This window comes from Orbicella franksi, chromosome 4, assembly GCF_964199315.1.
Source record: "Orbicella franksi chromosome 4, jaOrbFran1.1, whole genome shotgun sequence".
NCBI lineage: Eukaryota > Metazoa > Cnidaria > Anthozoa > Scleractinia > Merulinidae > Orbicella > Orbicella franksi.
The window spans coordinates 13501881-13521861 of NC_138148.1; the positions used below are offsets into that span (position 1 = coordinate 13501881).

Here is a 19981-nt window from a genome sequence, read left to right on the forward strand (position 1 = left end):
CGATCTTTAAAAAATCATAAAAAATCACGGTTTGAACCGAATTAAAAAATTTTTGCGACATTTTCCCCAATTCCGTACAGAGATTTAATTAAGCGGAAAAATTTTTTTGGTGTTATAGGCACTTTAAGCACCATAGCTGCCTCGTCCAATGTGCTTGGTCTCTATACTGTTGAAAGAGCACTAAGGACTGCACTGGGCTTCGTACAGCTGGTTAGCCAAATGACGCACAAGGAACACCTGGTGATGCCAACCATTGACGGTTCGGATGTGGCGGAGTGTGCCAGTACTCTTATTAAAGAATTGGATCAAGGGATAGGTGCCCAAGAACGGAACATTGACCTAAAAGCTCTCTTGGGAGACATTGATGAGCAAAATTCCCAGCAGATGGGAGATGGAAAGGAAGAAATAGCGGAGTATGGAGATGAAGTACTGGTGGAAGAAAAGAGGGAGGTGGAAGAAAAGATGGACGTGCAAGGTCTCGTGTCTTCGGAGGATGAAGCTGAAAAAGATGAAGAGGGAGAACATGACAATGATTCCATTGCTAACCCTAGAGATGGAGATGATGGTGGCACCGTGGAGAGCAAAGGAGACCCAAAAGAAAAGACAGAAGATGTTGTTTCCAGGCTAATCCTAGAGATGAAGGTGAAGGTGGCACTGCAGAGAAGAAAGGAGACCAAGAAAAGGAGATGGAAGCAACAAAGAAGGCTCCTAAGAGGAACCACAACAAGAAGAGGAAATGCCCTCTCTGCCCTCACACTAGCACTCTCCTGCTCGCACACCTCCTGAAGAATCATCCTGTAGAATCGCCAGACACCAAAACTGCCAAAGTGTGGGTAGCAAAGGCTGATCTTCTGGCAAAGCGTCAATCCAAAGAGAAGAGTAATAAAAGGCCTACTTCATGGTGTCAATGTGGCTACAGAGGATGTGAAAAAGTCACGCACATATCGCAACACTTGCATCAATTCCACCAGCTTGGAGACCCTGACACCATTGCGACTGCCAAGAAGACTTTTGTTCGTATATCAGGCCCATCTCAGAAGAAGAATAACACGCCATCATTGTCATTGGTCAAATCCAGTGTCAGTATCAAGAAACCCTCTGGCTCCAAACGCCCGCTTCCATCTCCCAGTATCAAGAACAAGTCTTCATCAGTTGCACCTGCGCCAAAAAGAAAACTGCAGCTGTTCCCATCAAAAAGGCCACGTTACTTGACAAGAGCGAGGGTGAAGAGACAGAGACATCAACCACCACTGAAGAGAGTGACTACTCCCTTCATGACGACTCCGCTGAAGACGACACTCCAACTGAGGAGGACAGGGAGGACGGGGATGGCTCAGATGTTCCCAGCCAACTATCGGAGACCGCCAGGCGCTGGAAGGAGTACTACCGCATGACTTCGGACCGAAACAAAACCCAGCGGGGACATTTTCTAAGCCAGTTCTATTTCTTTCTCATGCATGGTGTCGGAGGCAACATTCATGAAGAGCAAACACTGTTACACGTCCGGCAAGTGCACATGATCCTGGAGGCCATGGACCCAGATGGCAAAGACCTCTGCTGTCTAATTTGCAACGACAGCATGGACATCTGGACAGAGTTTCTTAAGCCAAACCTTGACGATGGAACTTTGAAAGGGAACACATTGAAAGCATACTTGAAATCTCTAGAACTCTTCAGGCAGTTCATCGAGAGGCGTCTTTTACAAAAAGACGTACTTGACTGACAAGGAAAAAAAGTCTCTCATCACCTTGCCAAATGTTGTCAGACTATAGCAAATCCATTCGCCGTCTCACAGCCACCCAAACAACCACTAGGAAAGTCGAAGAATCATTTACGGCAGTGGAAACAGCTGATGTGTGCAAATTTGCCCAGACTGAATATGTGCGAACGGCAGTACGGCTGATTGGGGACGTGTCGGATGGATTCAGAAGTCTAAGCAAAAACGAGTTCGTGCAAGTGCGTGATTACCTAATGGTCACTACCTTATTTGAGAATACAGCTCGCCCTGACCCATTAGAGGATTGCTTGCTAGACAGGTTTTGCCGTGCCACGCACGTGAAAGACAATGACCAGTACATAGTGATAGTTGACGAGCACAAGACCACCAAGCATCAGGGACCTGCCGAGCTGGTTCTTAATGCGCAACTCTACCATATGGTGAAAGTATACGCAGATGTTATACAACCAGAGTTTGCTGTCAAAAGTGAAAAACATCTTTTCGTCAAAGAAAATGGCGAACGATTTCCACATGGCACCATCGGGCGTCGGGTAGCTGAAACGTTTCAGCACGCTGGAGTATGTACAGAGCGTCGTGTAACAGCCACAAGTATACTCAAACTGTTCAGCTCAGCAGCAGACAAACTTTCGGGGGATGCTAAGCGAGTTGTCGCATCTCACATGAAGCACAAAACAACAACTGCTGATAGAAATTACGTCCTCAGTCTTAATGCTAGAAAGGCCACTTCAGCACACATCATGAAAAAAATTATACAAGGAGCTACAGACTCTCCCAAAGGCAGTCCAACCAAAGCATCCACTTCTGCAACTAAGGCTGTAGAGTCTGATGATGAAGACGATGATGTCCCCTTTAAGGACCTCAAACTTAAAAAGCAACAGTCTACTGTTCCTGACAAGTCAGATGAGGCATCAACCTCCAAGTCCACTTCCAAACCTGCAAGCCTGACTGCAGAAGACTGTCTTGTGGCGAGGAGCGTATTCAAGAAAGAGATCAAGCGAGGAGAGTTTCTGTCTGAGCAAGAAGTGCTGGCACAAATGCGAAATGACAACCACCTCAAGAGTCTGGTGGTGCAGCCGCGTAAAGTGAAGAAAGTGTACGACTTTGTGCAGTATCGCACAAAGCTTGCCAGGACTCTCAAAGATGTAGTTGATCAACCAGATGATGATGGCGTTAAAACCCTACCTGACACTGGTTCAGTGTCCTCAAAGTCACGTAGGCAATGGGATGCTGATGCCGTGGAGGTCTTAGAAAACTTCTTTCACCCAATTAAGACTATGCCTCTGCGAAGAGAAATAATGCATCTATTTGAAACCGACAATGTTCTCAAACACATCTCTGCCACTGAAGGCTTAGAACGCTGCTACGAGAAAATAAAGACATTGTACAAGAAGTGTTCTCAGAAATAGTAAAATGTAATTGTAAAATTACTCTATCGTTCCTGTACTATCGTTAAGTTTTGAAAACAAAATACAACATTGTACAAGAAGCCTTCTCAGAAGTAGTGAAATGTAATTGTTAAATTACTCTATTGTTACTTTGCTATCGTTTAGTTCTGAAAAGAAGACGCACGATTGTACAACTAGCGTTCTCAGAAGTAGTGAAACCTAATTGTGACATTACTCTATCGTTATTTTACTATCGTTTAGTTCTTAAGAGAAGACACATTGTGCAAGAAGCGTTCTAAGAAATAGTGAAACGTAATTTTGAAATTACCTTATTGTTGTTGTACTATCGTTTTGTTCTGAAAGAAAACAAAAAATATAAGAAATATTGTTCTGTTCTGTTGTTGAGTTCTGAAAAGTAAACAAAAAAATATTATAAAATAAATGTCATTGTTGTTAAAATAAGAATATTAAAAATAAAATAACTGTTGCGTTTTTAACTCCACCATTGCCTGGTCCCAAGTCCAGGATGACACAGGAGGACGGTTGGGTGTTGGCTATATTGATGCCACCCCATAAAAAACAACAGCAAGAAAGGGAGCCATTCTTCGGGTGTCAAAGATCAACAAAAATATAGGTTGAGCTGCGCATAGGCGGCAGAGAAGTAGCGAGACATACCCAATGAAAGCCTGTCCAACATCTCCTTCACTTCCCTGCTCCTTACATTTGAGGTCCTTTTTCTTCCACAATACTGTTTAAGAATAAAATATTAATAACTCATCCTGAAGGCCTGTCGTTCTTGTGCCCTAACAAAAACAAAAATAGGCTTTGAAAGCGCATGTGCGCCCGAAAAATCAACTAGCAAAACAGAAGTGGACGCAAAAAGGGCACTTTTTAAAAATTCATAAAAATTTCAGATTACATAGGAATGGAATTAAATTAAAACCATAGCAAGTCACACAACAAGCACTACATAAACCCTAAAAACCAAGCCATTCCAGAAAGGATTATGGGTTGTTAGGCAAAGCGCACCTAAAGGCAAAGTGCACTTAGGCATGGTGCAGTAAACGATTAGGCAAAGCGCACCTTGGAGGTTAGGCAAAGCGCACAACTCAGGCAAAGTGCACAGATGTAGGCAAAGTGCACCTGACACTAAGGCAAAGCGCACCAGGAACATGGCATATTACCTGAGAGTGGTAGAGTTCCAAGCAGCTTGTCCTAGTGTTTGATACCGAAAGTAGCCCAGAAGGACCCAAAATTATTAAAATTATCAAAATTAAAGCGAAGTATAAGTGAAGTTTGGTAGAGCACAATAATGGCCGTCCACCCACCATGAGCACGTGGACACCTTAGGGGCAGTCTAGTACCTGCTGGATACACCCCCTATCCCTTCTGGAGTAACACAACCGCGTCGCTTCTTGACAAGCTCCGGTCAATTGTCTACATACACTTTCTGCATGAGGGTTGCAGAGCTCAAGCTACAGGGTGTAGATTTCACATCTCACCTTTATGTCACGGAAGTTGATCCTGTCACGGGCCTGGTACACCATGATAGAGCTGACCACAACCACCTTCTCAAAAGGATTGCACAGCATTTAAGGAATGGGAGTTACAGTGCACTCAACTATAAATCATTTTCAGATGTTCTGGCTGATCCCGAGTGGCCTGACGTATGCTGCTTTGGTTGGTAAGCAAAAGCAAAGTGTGAAGGATGCAGAGAGGCTCTTGTCATACCATGTGGTAAATTCTCTTGAGAGGCATGGTCATAACTCAGAAGCTTGTTATGTGCAGACCATTGCACAATGGCATGAGGCATCAGATGGCAGACACTCGAGCCAGCTGCAGAGGTCCCGATATAACTACCAGATGCTCAACTTCATTCTAGATGAGTGGATGCCTTGGCATAGTGAGAATTACCATCTCTACCATTGACATTAACAGGTATCTTGAGAGTTTGGAATTTAAAAAAAACGCTGAACAATAACAATAACAGAAATCTAATGAGACAAACATTTTCGTCTTTGTTATACCCTTACATTTGCCTTAAGTTTTTAAAACCAACTGGGCAATGATGGTGAACAAAAGTGTCACTCAGCAATGCACACATTCAGTTTTTATTACTAAAGAAAGCGAAATACAAATGATTGCAATGACATTGCAGTTTTATTTTTTCCATTTTATATACATGTATATACACTGTATATGAAAGAACCCCTGACCCTGTACACCCCAGATAATCATATTTCAGGGTGAATAAATGTTTGAAAGAAAATTTGCCCCGAGTGGGATTTGAACCCACGTCCCCCCACATACTAGTCAGGTGTGATATTCACTACACCCTATCCCCTACCTTGTCACCTTGAAAGAAAATCTCCTCGGAGACCACGTTCTATTCCACATAAAATCACATCTTCGATTGCCGTGTTGCCAGCATGGTTGTCCTGATGGTGTAGTGGATATCACACCCGACTAGTGTGTGGGGGGACGTGGGTTCAAATCCCACTCAGGGCGAATTTTCTTTCAAACATTTATTCACTCTATATATATATCTAACCGAATTTGCAAAAACATGCCCACATTGACTCAGACAGTCCCAGCGGCCAGAAGTCCTCTGACCACCCCCCTGGCTAGGAGATTGGCAAATCACGCATGCACGTGGCGTGGATCACTCCAGCAGGGTGCCATGTCAACACAGAAGCCTCAAACAAGGTCAAACAACTGGGTAAAATACCCAGAAACACAGTCAACATCAAGCTTATTTAACACTGAAAACTCAAGTTCTAACTAGTTCAGGGTGTTAGTAAAAGACACTCTCCCCTCCCTCCTGCTTTTGACAGCTGGTCCCCAGCAAGCCACCAGCAGATAGGCCAGTCATTGGGCCATGTGCCCAGCCTAGCCCTGATGTAGCCCGCCCTGGGTTTAAGGTCACTGGCTTAGCCTGGATTCAAAAACCTAGCAGGCATGTTTTTGCCAATTTGCATATATATATAAATATATATAAACTCACACAATGGAGAATGGGCTTCCGTTTTCAACACTTTATTCAAGACCCGACACATTTCGGCACTAACCTTCCTCAGGGGTCTTCACATGTAATTGTTACAGAGTCTTAATTGGTTAATTGTGTGACGTAGTACAATGTGTGTAACTTATATATATATAATATATAAAATAGATCTTCTCCTACGGGCCACAAACTGAGGAAAATATTTAACAGAAATACTTTGAAATTCAGGTACAGCTACATGCCCAACGTCAAGCAGTTTATAGATGGCCACAACAAAGCCATATTGAAGAACACCGAAACAGCACAACCACAGCAAGACGAAGGGAAAAAGTGCAACTGTAGGAAAAAAGAAGAATGCCCACTGGATGGAGAATGCCTGGTGAATGAAGTTGTGTATCAAGTCACGGTTAATACCCAAGACACAAAGGAAACATACATCAGTCTCACAGCAAACCAGTTTAAGGCAAGATACAGAAACCACCAAATGCCATTCAGGCATGAAAGGAGAAGAAATGAGACTGAGCTCAGCAAGCACCTGTGGAAGTTAAAGGAGGAAAACAAAGACTTCACAGTCACGTGGAAGATCCTCGCTAAAGCAAAGCCATACACGAACCTTACAAAACGTTGTAATCTTTGCACTACTGAGAAGTTCTTTTTAATAACTAAGCCACACATGGCAACCCTAAACATGTGCAATGAGCTGATTTCAACATGCAGGCACCGGCACAAGTTCATTCTAAGGTACAGTTAATCAAAGCACAAATCAAAGTTTGTAAATTTAGCACGAGCACTCGGTGCGACTTAGGTATTGCAAGCGTGCGCTGTTCATTTCAACTGTTTTCATCACGCGAGCATATTATTTCAACCGTTATGTTAACTGTTGTCATCACGCGATCATATTGTTGATGTAGACCTAACGCTTCAGTGTGAAATGGAGTTTAACTGAGGAGTGGGTTACCTTTTCGGTGACCTACGAAACAGTTCTGTATTAAACATCCATCCACTCACGATTTGAGTAGTTCACCTAATTGTTTATATATAGAAAGTTAAAAAATTGTGAGGACGGACAACTTCTGACGTAAAAAAGATTAAAAAATTTAATAAAAACGTTTCGGTCAGAGACCTTCATTTATTACAACTTTTTAATAAAAACGAGCTTTAAATAAGATTAAGGTGGTAGTGATTATGTAATTACAAGTGACAGCTAATAAAAAAATCTCCTCCGAGCAATTTCTTTTTAATCTTGTGGCTACTTTTGGAGTAGCCACAAGATTAAAAAGAAATTGCTTGGAGGAAATTTTTCTCGCCGAGAGAACAGCTGAGTACAAAGGGTACCTTGTTAACCAGGGTCATCCCTCTAAATTAGTTTCTGATCAATTCTCCAAAGCCTCCACCATTCCTAGAAATGATTTACTTAAGACTCGTGGAAAGGAAGCGAAGAAATTGTTTCCATTTGTGATTACATTTAATCCAAATTTACCCGACGTGGGCAACATAATCAGAAAGCATTTGTTCATTCTACAATCCAACCCCAAATTAAAAGAACTTTTCCCTCCAAGTTCTCTCATACCATCTTGTCATCGGTCAAAAAATCTCAAAGAATTATTAGCACTATCTCGTTTCAAAACTGTCGAAGAGGGACAAATAATTCATCAAAACAATGGTTGTTTCAAATGTGATAGGAATAGATGCGACCTGTGTCAAAATTTCTTTGTTGAATCCAAATCATTTCTTAGTTTTCAGACGGGCAAAAAATACACCATTCATTCTAGGCTTTCTTGTGATTCAAAAAATGTAATTTATTTGGCTTCTTGCAAGAAATGTCCCTTGCAATACTTGGGATCTACCACTACTGATTTTAGAATTAGGTTTTGCAATCATAAGTCTGCTATGCTCACAAACAAAACAACTTGTGAAGAAGCAATACATTTTAACAAAACCCCACACACTCTAGGTGACTTTTCGTTCCAATGTATTGATCAGGTACAGACCCCAAACAACTCTGAGATCGAGGCTCTCCAAAATATCCTCTGATAAAGAATGCTTCGATAATGCTAAGGGCGTCTATCAAGAGGCGCTTAACAAAAGCGTATACCACTAAAACCTATCATTCAATGCCACACCGAACCAGACACCCCGCCCACGAATAAACAGACAACGAAACATCCTGTGGTTCAATCCACCATACAGCAAGAACGTGGAAACAAACGTCGGGAAACGCTTCCTTTCACTTATTGATAAGCACTTCCCCAAATCTAACCCACTTCATAAAATTTTTAACCGTAACACACTCAAATTAAGCTACAGCTGCATGGGTAACATCTAAACAATCATATCTAACCATAACAAAGCTGACATTAACAAATCCACATGCACTAATGACCAAATGAAAAATTGCAACAGCCAGAAATGTACCAAGTGTTCCATGGATGGAAATTGTAGCATAAAAAGCGTAATTTACCAGGCCAAAGTCACCACACCAACCACGAAAGAGACATACATTGGACTCTGTGACACTGCATTCAAATTAAGATATCGTACTCATGTATGTTCTTTTCGAAATGAGTGGTACAAACACGCTACTGAACTAAGTAAATACATATGGAGCCTGAAAGATCAGAACATTAAGTATGACATCAAGTGGCACATAGTTAAACAGGCTAGGTCTTATTCGAATGTTACCAAGAGATGTAATTTGTGTTTGTGGGAGAGATTTCTCACCTTATGTAAACCGGAAATGTCAACTCTGAACAGCAGAAATGAGCTTGCATTGTGTTGCAGACATGCTAGGAAATTCTTGCTGAAAAATGTTATCATCTAATCAGCGATTAAGATCCCACGTGACGTGACACGTGACACACAACACATCTAGTATGTAATTGTATTGTTCTGTATTTTCAAATATCTTTGAATGTAACCGTTTTTTCTGGCAGTCGCCTGATGATTGCCTCGCATGAGGCATGAAACTCGGAGTAGCGATTTAATGACCATATAACCTAGCTCTTAAGTTTTTACTGTTATATATACATATATATACGTATAGCTTATATACTGCAGCTACAAAATTGTTTCAAGGAATTAATGGACAATATACAGAAAAATTTACAGCTGACTTAATAGTGTTGGTTTCAAGGCCTGTTGCTGGTATAAGAGGATTCTCAAGGGAGACTGTTGTAGAAGCTACAACAAATATTGAGAGCCAGGAGCTCAGGCGCACTCAGAATCAAGAAAATTGGGTACGAGGAACACCCCTATGCTGCTGAGACAGATGACTTCGAATCCTACTTCTGTGTCACCCATCGAGACCTTGGTTAAATTTTCACTTTGAAAATGTTCAAGGCCTACTGGCCAAAGAGTGTAAGGTAAAAACATTCATAATCTTTCCTTTAGTATGGTAAAGTGTTAATCAAGATGAGGGTACAGAAACTACTTTGAATCAATAATGATTATAATTGTTCCCCTGCTGTATGTTGCCTACAAAAACACTATACCCATGAGGTCTAGGGTGCAAAAAAAGACAACTTCCCCTCATCACACCTGCATAGCAGGCAACTTTCATGAACACACAAATGTTTCCCTCTGATAAATATCCACAAGTTAAAACATAAATTGTTATTGGTGGGGTGTATGGTCTTATTTGGAACATTGCTTTCTTTTTTAATTTCAGGGAATTTTGCAAGAGGATGAACGCAGATTTACCGTTCTGTTATTGGACATTAAATGAGCGCTACTCTGAAGAGTCCTATCCTTCATTTGACATAAGGCCAGAGTTTGATGAGGATGGAAATGATGCACATAACCACCCACTGCGCCTACAGACTGCGCATCAATCAGAGAGAAGACGGCTCCATCTTTGTAGTTGGAAGAGTCCATCTCCCTGCTCGACATTGGCAGACCATCCATCAGTCATTTTACAGGCCAGGATATTACCTTGCCTCACCCCGGTGAGGTGGCTTGTTTGTACAAGTCAACTTTGTAAATGCTTTGGTTTGTTTTTGTTTTCCTTTGCAATTATAGCTTTCCATGATTATGTATGTAAAAGAAAGGAAAAAATCCAACCAAGAATAAATTAAAATCACAATATAGATAATCTGGTATGTGGAGGAGCAATTTTGTTTGAAGAAATGTTTTGTGTGGGTGGTAAAAGTTGTATATTATGCAAAGACAAAATATAAAGTAGTTGAAATGAAATGTATTTACTCCGCGAGTAAAGGCAGGAACACTTTGATTTGACTTAGACATGTTTATTGTGCTGTGACAAAGGTTGAAATTAAGTATATTTTATTTAACCTTGCAATTTAGATATGTATACACAGTTTCAAGTATCTGTTGCTTTTGTGACACTTGTGATATTTTTTCTTGTATTTGTAGTTTTAAATGCAAACAAGGAATTTGTAATGTGACCCCACCCCCCGGTCCTCACTTTGTTGCATTGCATAGCTGTTTTACTCGGGTAAGGTAGTCTGAGACATAGACAGGAATCCACCAGGTTTGAATTTCTGCTTTTAGGCCCGGTTCAAACGTCGAACTTTACATGTGCCGAACCTAATACCAATTTGGGTCGACCCAAATAATTAAGTTCGGCAGTTGATTCAAACGTCGAACCTTATTTAGTCGAACTTAATTGCAAAAATAAAAGAGACACTAATGCAAACGGCGGTTATTGCTGACCAAAATGGCACGAACAGTGTGGGAAAGACGAATTGTGGAAATGAAGAGCTTGCTTTTCTTGCAAGTGCGATCAAGGAGGGTAGCACAAGTCGAAGAAGGCGACTCCAGATGCAGTTAGCCTTTGACAACCGAAGACGATTTTTAAATTTGGTTTGCCTTGTATTATTGCTTATTCCCGAAGGAACATCACAGTTCAACTGTGACGAGTCTCGTCCAGTTCAATTCGTTCCTGTCGTCGGTTTCTTCAAGATTCATTTATTTTGTCATTTTCTCTCAAAAACATGACTCGCAGTACGCCACCGGACTGCCTGCTTTCCAACCCGCTACACTCTTATCGCTTTCAAATACGGAACACCGCAAACAAAAGTGGTTTATGCACATGAAGCGAGTATTTTTTGTACTCTCGAAGCAAGAGGAACACATATCTTCCCGCTCTTCCCGCCATTTTGTTCCAAAAGATCAAAACAAGCTGTGTACGCATGACAAAATGGGAAACATGCAGAACTCTGGGTAAAAATTAATTAATTTAATGTATTTGTAATGTATGCATTAGGTTCGGTACATGAAAAGTTCGACGTTTGAATCGGAGTCGCCCCGTAGTCGAACTGACCGACTGGCCATGTCGAACTTTATTCTTGGGTCGACCCAAATAACATGAGTCGAACTTAATTGATTCAAACGTCGATCTCGTCATGTACTTAATTGGGGCTATTAGGTTCAGCTCATGAAAAGTTCGACGTTTGAACTGGGCCTTAATCTGCGCATGAGGGATTGTGGAGATTGATCGCAATACAGACTTATTAGTTGCGGTTACACATCGTCCTTTTACCATGGTTAAAAGGCTCTTTACCTCTGGAAACTCATAAATCATGTGTGACCGCCATTTCCCAAGGTAAATTTACTGTGGTCTATTTCCATGGATACATCAAAAAGAACAAAGCTTTTCTTTTTTGCTCATTTTGCGTTTAAATATAACAGAAGCCAAGGAAGATCTATAGTACATTTTCTTACATGTGTTTTGATTCCATCCCTAGGCCTAGAAACAACCAACAAGGAGATTTGTACAATGGATTTTTATTCAATCGAAACCGCCAGCTTGATGGGACCAGTGAAATGCCCAGTTTTCAAGATGCTTTTCAAAGTGCTCCTGTTTTTTTACCCTACGAACTATGGCAACATTTATGGGCCAGGACCGTCTTCATATCCAGCTGATCTCCAGGATTATACATCTTCTTCGCCTGTAGCTTCAGAAAGTTCAGGATCACCTCAGTCGCAAAGTCCGGGAGCCACTGCTCAAGGTGATTTCCGCGCAAGCAGCAAATGCTGGGACAGCGCAGAGGTAAAAATACTTGTGGGAGCATTCAGAACACATTACGATGGCCTTAAATCTGCCAAGAGCAGCACAGGAAAGAAAGCAATATGGGAGAAAATATACGCAGAGTTTAAACAAGCCTGCGAAGAAGCCAGCATCTGCACGGAAAAAACCTTGGCTCAGGAAAAAGAGAAATGGCAGGCACTTTTTGAAAAATATAAAACTGTTTGTCACAATAATTCAAAAACCGGACGAGGCTGAGAGTCCTTTGAATTTTACGAAGTTATGGATGAGTTTCTAGGTTGCTCCGATAACGCAGACCCTGCGTTGTATGTGAAACAGCTATACGAAATACAGATAATGCCAGTTCAAGTGCCTGGGAGGAATCAACTAGCAGTGAGTTGAGTGAGAGGGGCAACACTGAAAATCAGCAAGAAGTATCCCACGATGAAGCACGAAGAGCAACGGCAGCTGCAAGCACCAAACAGCAGAAAGCAAGCGTAAATAAGGGACGGAAGAGAAAGCATGGGCCGACAGATTTAGGAGACCGTGATGAGGAAAGTGAAGTCATCCAAGTGTCAATCGTCACTTCATGAAGATGGTTAATTGTTAAATGTTATGACATCATAAGCATTATATTATCTTTGTACAAGTAACGTGTAATCAGTCTTAATCTCTTGTAATCGCGTTCAAGTTAATTTCGTTAGACCAAGCTCTTTTCTCATGGCTCAAGCAGATCCCTCAGCATCTTCAATGAATCTTCAGCCAGGGCGCTCCACAAGACAGCCTAAACCAGCTAGGAGGGATCCTCAGTTCATTTATACAGATTTTCAATGCCTTTAGCCAACCTAGACGACGAACGTGATCTCCCAGCAGCATCTTTGGTTGCCGACTTCCAGGATGTCTCAATGCTAAAAGGAACTAAAAGGAAAATGAAGCATTCAATCTCCACAAAAAGTCCACAGATTCTAGATCCCGACTTTCCATATGCAGATATCCAAAGTCGGCTATACGGAATTCATCTACCCGATCAAGATCAAGAGGCATCCCCTTCGTCTGATCCTAAACTGGCGGATACTTCTCCATCTACAAGCAACGGCCCAAAGAGCCATTCATTGTCACCAGCACCTCCCAAATGTGACCTCAACCAAGAGATTTGCCTGGTCCAACTTCAAAAAGAGAAGCTCACTATGGAGTGACATTGACCGGCTTTGTCAATTTATCTTACAACATGGCCAGGGTTGTTTATTGTACAAACTTGACCTTCAACGAGCTTACAGACAGCTACCTATCGACCCCAAGGATTACTTTTACCTTGGCTTTCGACACAACATGCTTTACTTTGACACACGCTGTCCTTTCGGATTAAGGACTTCCACAATGATTTGCCAGAGAACAACTAAAGCAGTGCTTTATTGTTTTACAAAATCTGTTTTTTCGTTGATGTTTATCTTGATGATTTTTACAGCGCAGATGTTCCAGCCAGGGCTCCACAGGCTTTCCAGAGGTTAAAGGAGCTGCTACACGAACTCGGACTCCAAACGTCACCCAACAAAGATTGTCCACCTTCCACCAACATGGTTTGCCTCGGCGTGGAGGTTGATGCGGAACATCTTACCCTCTCCGTTACTGAAGATCGAGTTCAGGATCTTCTTGCTGAACTGTCTTCTTGGTCTTCGCGAGAATTTTACACTTTAAAGCAGTTGAAGTCTCTTCTCGGAAAACTCCATTTGTGGCTGCTTGTGTCAAACCAGGTCGCATTTTTATGTCATGCTTATTGAACAGTCTACACGTTTTTCCATCAATGCATGGAAGGCTCAAGGTTTCAGCAGATATGAAAGCCAACATCGCCTGGTGGCTGGATTTCCTACCTATTTTCAATGGCACTTTTTTAATCAAACCCCTGCATTGGGAGTTTGACGATTTGCAGTTCACCACAGATGCATCCTTGCACGCTGGCAGTGCGACTTGTCTCAACAAATGTTTTACTTGCGAGTTCCCAGAAGACATTGTTCGCAGTGCACAGCACATCACTGCCTTGGAACTTTACACCATTGTGGTCGTGGTCAAGTTTTGGGCTACCAAGCTTCACCAGCGCAAATTTATTGTTTCTTGTGACAACGAAGCCACTGTGACAGTGGTAAACTCTGGTAAATCGAAAGATCCTTTCATGCAACGTTGTTTACGCCAACTATGGTTTACAGCTGCTGTGTATGATTGTGAACTGACTGCTTGCCATATTCCAGGTGTTCATAATGTTTTGGCTGATGTATTAAGCTGTTGGCACGCAGACTTGTCTTACCACGAGATCTTTTATGCCTCTGCTGCTAGTTTAAGCAGACAGTATACATTTAGAACTGTGCCTCCTGATTGTTTTACTTTTCAAGTCACGTAATCTCGTAGCTTTTCTAGGTTGTGCATCGATTATTTTTTTTCACTTTCCACAGTTAGTGTTTCAGGCGTTTTAGTGGCGCTATTCGCTCATTTTTTTTCCTTTTCTCTTTTTTTTAGGTAGTCCACAAGGTCTCCAATTTTGGGATGATTTTGCACATAGGCTAATTAGGTTAGCTCATGCTAATTCAATGCATAAAAATATGCAGTTGCATCTTCGAGTTTTTACTGAGTTCTGTCACAGTCTCGGTTTGCACCCGTTTCCCGTTCAAGCGCTTTCCTCTGAGTTACAGGTCGGTCTTACAGCACCGTCCAAAACCATGTTGCCAGTATTAAGCATTTTCATTGTTTGTTAGGTTTTCCTCCTGGGTGGGACACTTTGTATTCCTTTCAGCTAGTGTTACGTGAGTGTAAGCATTTTTTGGGGGTGGCCACAGCGGGCAAACTACCCATTACTCCCATTCTACTTTTGTGTATGGTTTCTTTGTTTGACACCAGCAAGCCACTTCAGGCGGCTATCCAAGCTTTGTTTTTGGTAGCATTCTTTTCCTTTTTACGAAGTCTAATTTAGTTGCTCAATCGGATCGCATTATTTCCCCTAAAGTACCGCTGCGCTCCGACTTTCATGTGTCGCAGTACGGGGCTTTTCTCAATATTCGTGCGACTAAGACCATTCAGTTCTTCCAGCGGGCTTTATGCGTTCCACTTCCTAGTATTCTGGGTTCTCCCCTTTGTCTCGTTGTGGCTCTTGCACACCACCTTCGTATTAATGTGGTTGGCCTATCAGACCCACTTTTTTCAGTTAGGTCAGGTTCTACTCAGTCAACGTGTCCTCTTACTTTTTCTCATTTTTCCAGTTTTCTAGCCCGGGTTGTTGCAGCGCTAGGCTTAGCCTTGCAAGATTACTCGCCTCATAGTTTTTAGCGTGGCAGTGCGACTTTTGCTTTCGATTGCAATGTTCCCGCCGAGCATATTAAGTTTCAGGGTGATTGGAGCAGCGACGCATATTTAGTTTATTTAGAGATGTCTCCAGCTCAGACACATCGTCAGTAAATTCTATGGCTACTAAAATTCATCAGTTGTCATCGCAGTAATTTTGTTCCCGTAAATTTTTATTTTGTTTTCTTTCACATCTCAGTCAATTTCAATATATATTTTTCTTATCATTTTACCTTTAACCACATACCACTTCTTGTTTGGGTTTGGTGTTGGAGTTACATTGTCATCAGCTCTTGTATCTTAGTTTTTAGTCTGACAATAAACTCTTTGTTCCAAACTAGTGGTCTGTGGTTAAATGTAAACAATTGTGTCAATCGTCATCTTAGGAGGATGGTTCATTGTTAAATGTTATGACGTCATAAGCATTATATTATCTTTGTACAAGTAACATGTAATCAGTCATAGTCTCTTGTAATCGCAGTCAAGCTAATTTTGTTACCCTAATTCCCTCCCACCCTAAGGTGTTGGAGTTATATTGTCATCAGCTCTTGTATCATAGTTTTTAGTCTGACAATAAACTCTTTGTTCCAAACTAGTGGTCTGCAGTTAAATGTAAACAATTCTGTTAAAAGCACAACAAGAAGTGATCACGAAATTGGAAGAAAAAGACCAGAAAATTATGGAAGCAATGCTTAAGTTTCAAGGGGAATCCGAACAATACCATCAGCAACTCTTTGTTTCCGTTCTTGGGAAGATTGGAGACATTTTTGCCACTAAAAAATAAACCCATCGCTATGAGTGCTGTCTACAAATTTTAATTGGTTATTGTCCTTGCACTACATGGGATTTGTGAACTTGTTACTAATATCTTGATGATGTAACCATCCTTTATATTTACATGATGATATATACGACACGAGAACATTCATTTCAAACATGACCAGTTACAAGTTAATAGTAAAAAAACGACAGTTCGTTTCGATTTTAGAGATATATTTTTATAAAATTAGTATCAAAGCATTGATATTTTTGGATGAAATATGTACTACTCAGTGCATTAAAAATATAAAACACTTTTAAAATGTTTCTATTTCTTGGGGTATTGTATTTTACCACTAAAGTGTGTTCCTCGTCTAAAGATTAGCTAAGTAGTCTACCAGTGCTCTTCTAATGCCTTGAGCTCCTCGCGAGGGTACTCCATTATCATCATTGTCGTCATCATCATCATCATCGTCATCATTGTCGATTTCATAGCGATCCCCTCTTATAATGCAAATGTTATGAAGAATACAGCAAGCAATTATAGTGTCTGGAATTCAGTCACTGTCTTTGTTTAACCATTTTTGTAGGACTCTGTCTTCCCTTTGTTAAGCCATATGCGTGCTTGGAAACAATTATAGCTTTTGACAACTCCTCGTTAAATTTCTTTTGTTCTCGATTGAGTGCTCCGTTATCTTTAAAGGGACAAAGCAGCCATGGTTTTAACAGATATGCAGAGTCGCCTGTATCACCCATAAATGTAATAAAAACCATGAATGTAATACCAACCATAAATGTAATAAAAAATAACCATAAATGTAATACTAACCATAAATGTAATAACTTTTAACCACAAATGTAATAAAACCACTAACCATAAATGTAATAAAATTTGCCCATAAATGTAACAAACTGAACAACCATAAATGTAATATGGCTTAACCATAAATGTAATAAACTGGCTATGACTTCCAAATCAAGGGGCTACAAACTTGTCATTCTCTTTGTGCACTTCTTACTTCAGGACACGGGCCTCTTGCATCAAGTTAGTATTTTAATTAACCCAGAGACCAAAACCGAAGAAGTTATAATTATGGTCTGCGAACATTAAGGAAGTACCCAAGTATGATTAGAAAGTCTATATACCAGAGCGTTTGAAGTGCTGGTGGTTGATGATATTCCATCCATTTGAAAGAGATTGAGGTTCTCTTAATTTACGCCCACTCTTGAGTGCCTCATTAATTCTTATATATACATTCTGGAATTCTGGAACAAAACGGACTTCATCCGGAAATCACACGACAGACGGATTTGTCCGGAATAAGGTCTACTTTGATCTCTGGGCCGAGATTAAGAGTCCGTTGTCTGTATTATAGAGGTGTCACACACACTATGTCACTCTTTATAGCAAAACCTTACTGGACCTATACTTTGGGGTCTAAATTTCTTTAGTAAGTTTGGTCTCGTTAGGGTGTCTCGGGAAAAACCGCGATATTTCACGCCGTATGGGCCTCGTTTAGGACTGCACACAAAGAAATAGTATTTTTGTTTCTTTAAGGAGTCAGGCCTTTAGGGGTCTTATTGAAAATTTCAAGTCAATTTCACGAAGAATGAGAATGGCAAGTTTGTAGCCCCTTGATTTGGAAGTCACAGCCAGTTTATTACATTTATGGTTAAGCCTTATTACATTTATGGTTGTTCAGTTTGTTACATTTATGGGCAAATTTTATTACATTTATGGTTAGTGGTTTTATTACATTTGTGGTTAAAAGTTATTACATTTATGGTTAGTATTACATTTATGGTTAATTTTTATCACATTTATGGTTGGTATTACATTTATGGTTTTTATTACATTTATGGGTGATACAGTCGCCAACAATGAGTGGACGTATAATAGTACCATTAACATCTACTGTTGGTTCAGTTAAAATCAAGTCATTTTCTGCAGTGTCAAACAGCTGACTTAGTCTGAGGACCCTTCCATCACGTTAACTCCCGGGATACCCGGTTGAAACAGATAAAAATAGTCCTGTAGAATTGACAACACCTTGCAAAACATAACTGTAGAAATATTTACGGTTGAAATAGTCCTCATGGTTTGTTTTGGGAGCTTTTATAGGAACATGAGTGCCACCATCTGCCCCCGTTATATTTGGAATCTTGCTCCATTCAGAGAATCCGTTTACTTTGGCTTGCACTTCAGCCCTAGTAGTTGGAAACTTAATGTAATTGCCCTTCAACAGACAAAGCTGCTGAACAAATTCATGACAGCATTCAACAACAGCTGATTTGGAAAGTCCAATCATCAATCTACATGAGCGGTAACATTCACCAGTCGCCAATCTCCATAAACTTGCTCCCAATCTTTTCTCGACAGGGATGGCATTTCTCATATGGGTATCTTGTCGTTGAAGTGCTGGTCCAACAAGCTGGCATATGTACTCAAAAGTTCCCCTAGTAACTCTGAAATTTTCTTTCCACCAATGATCCAGTGCATGATCGTTCAGCAGCTGCTGAAACCACATGTATGGATGTGGAAGAACCCAAACACTTCTGGGAGCGTGTGCACATGCTTGATTATTTCGCTGTGCTATTAGGTAGTTGATACTGGGCGCTATGGCGTTAATAAAGCGCAAACAGAGTCTTTGCCTTCTAATTCTTCACTGTATAAAAAGCTGATAAAGCAAGGCATTAGAGGACTGTTGAAACAGTATACATAACAGTAGCGAGACGATGCTTGCAAGCTCCCTTGAATTATCCATTTTCGCATTTTGCGCCAAAACCAGTCAAGTTTGTAAGATTGACCTTGGTAAAGTATTTCATGTGACCACAAACACCTCGGTAACATAATTCCTGCAGTAAGTTTACCTTGGTGTTATTTACCTTGGGAATGCTATTTACCTTGGTATGTGTAACCACAACTATTGTACATCCACTTGATGACAGGAGATTTGTTAATACCAGATTCCAAATGGCATTGGGTCTGGTCTGGGTTACCTGGGATGGCCTCTGTTAAGTAACAATTACCCTGGAAATTTGATTGCATTAGAGTATATCTATTTAAAGTGGACAAAGTCCGGGATTTTTTGGGTAAAAGTACAGATACCTTTCAAAGAGAAGACAGAATTTATACTTTGGATAAATACACGTAGGAAATGATAAAAATAAAATTGTGAAATTGAATGCTGTATATGACTTACATTTTCTGTACTGTTCTTTTATTTAACTCATCAACCAGCTCATCAGCTAACATTCATCAACCCTAATTTTCGATCATCACTACACGAAAAATGAAGGCAGTATAAACTGAACAAATTACCACTGAAAATTTCACACATTCTTAATCTCTCAGATACAAGAAATATATGGCGGTTACTGCTAGGAGCCCACGTGACTGATGGTAAAAGTTTAGGGTTTCGGTTGTGGAATAGCAGTTCTTTATCTCTGCATATGTCATACATGTATTTATTCGCTCACGCAACCAAGTGGGTCCCCTAAAAGAAGTGAAAGCCACTTTTACTTGCATTTTGTACTTCCAGAAAATATTCATACCTCCCCCACAGAAGGGATTTTTTCCAAGACCCCTCCACTCCTCTGGAAATTCAGATTAAACTTGATACATTTCTTTAAATTGTTGGTCTTAGAGAACCCCCTACCCCCCCCAGGAAATTCCAATCCCTTCTGTGGGGGGAGTATGCATATTTTCTGTTGCTGCACATTGCAAGTTGGACCTACTATGCTGGTGAAAACCAGAACTAGAAAACTAGAACCAACATCAC

General features: G+C 40.8%; 1 protein-coding gene and 1 pseudogene across 1 annotated transcript; one reads left to right on the plus strand and one right to left on the minus strand.

The window, feature by feature from the left end:
- Window positions 1-1751: 1751 nt before the first annotated feature.
- On the plus strand, window positions 1752-3144 carry LOC145485525 (uncharacterized). Its single transcript, XM_081464188.1, has one exon. It carries the CDS (start codon window positions 1756-1758, stop codon window positions 3142-3144), a length of 1389 nt encoding a protein of 462 aa, XP_081320314.1. The 5' UTR covers window positions 1752-1755.
- A 12423-nt stretch (window positions 3145-15567) lies between these two features.
- Window positions 15568-18741, minus strand: LOC145485526 (uncharacterized; annotated as a pseudogene).
- Window positions 18742-19981: the final 1240 nt, after the last annotated feature.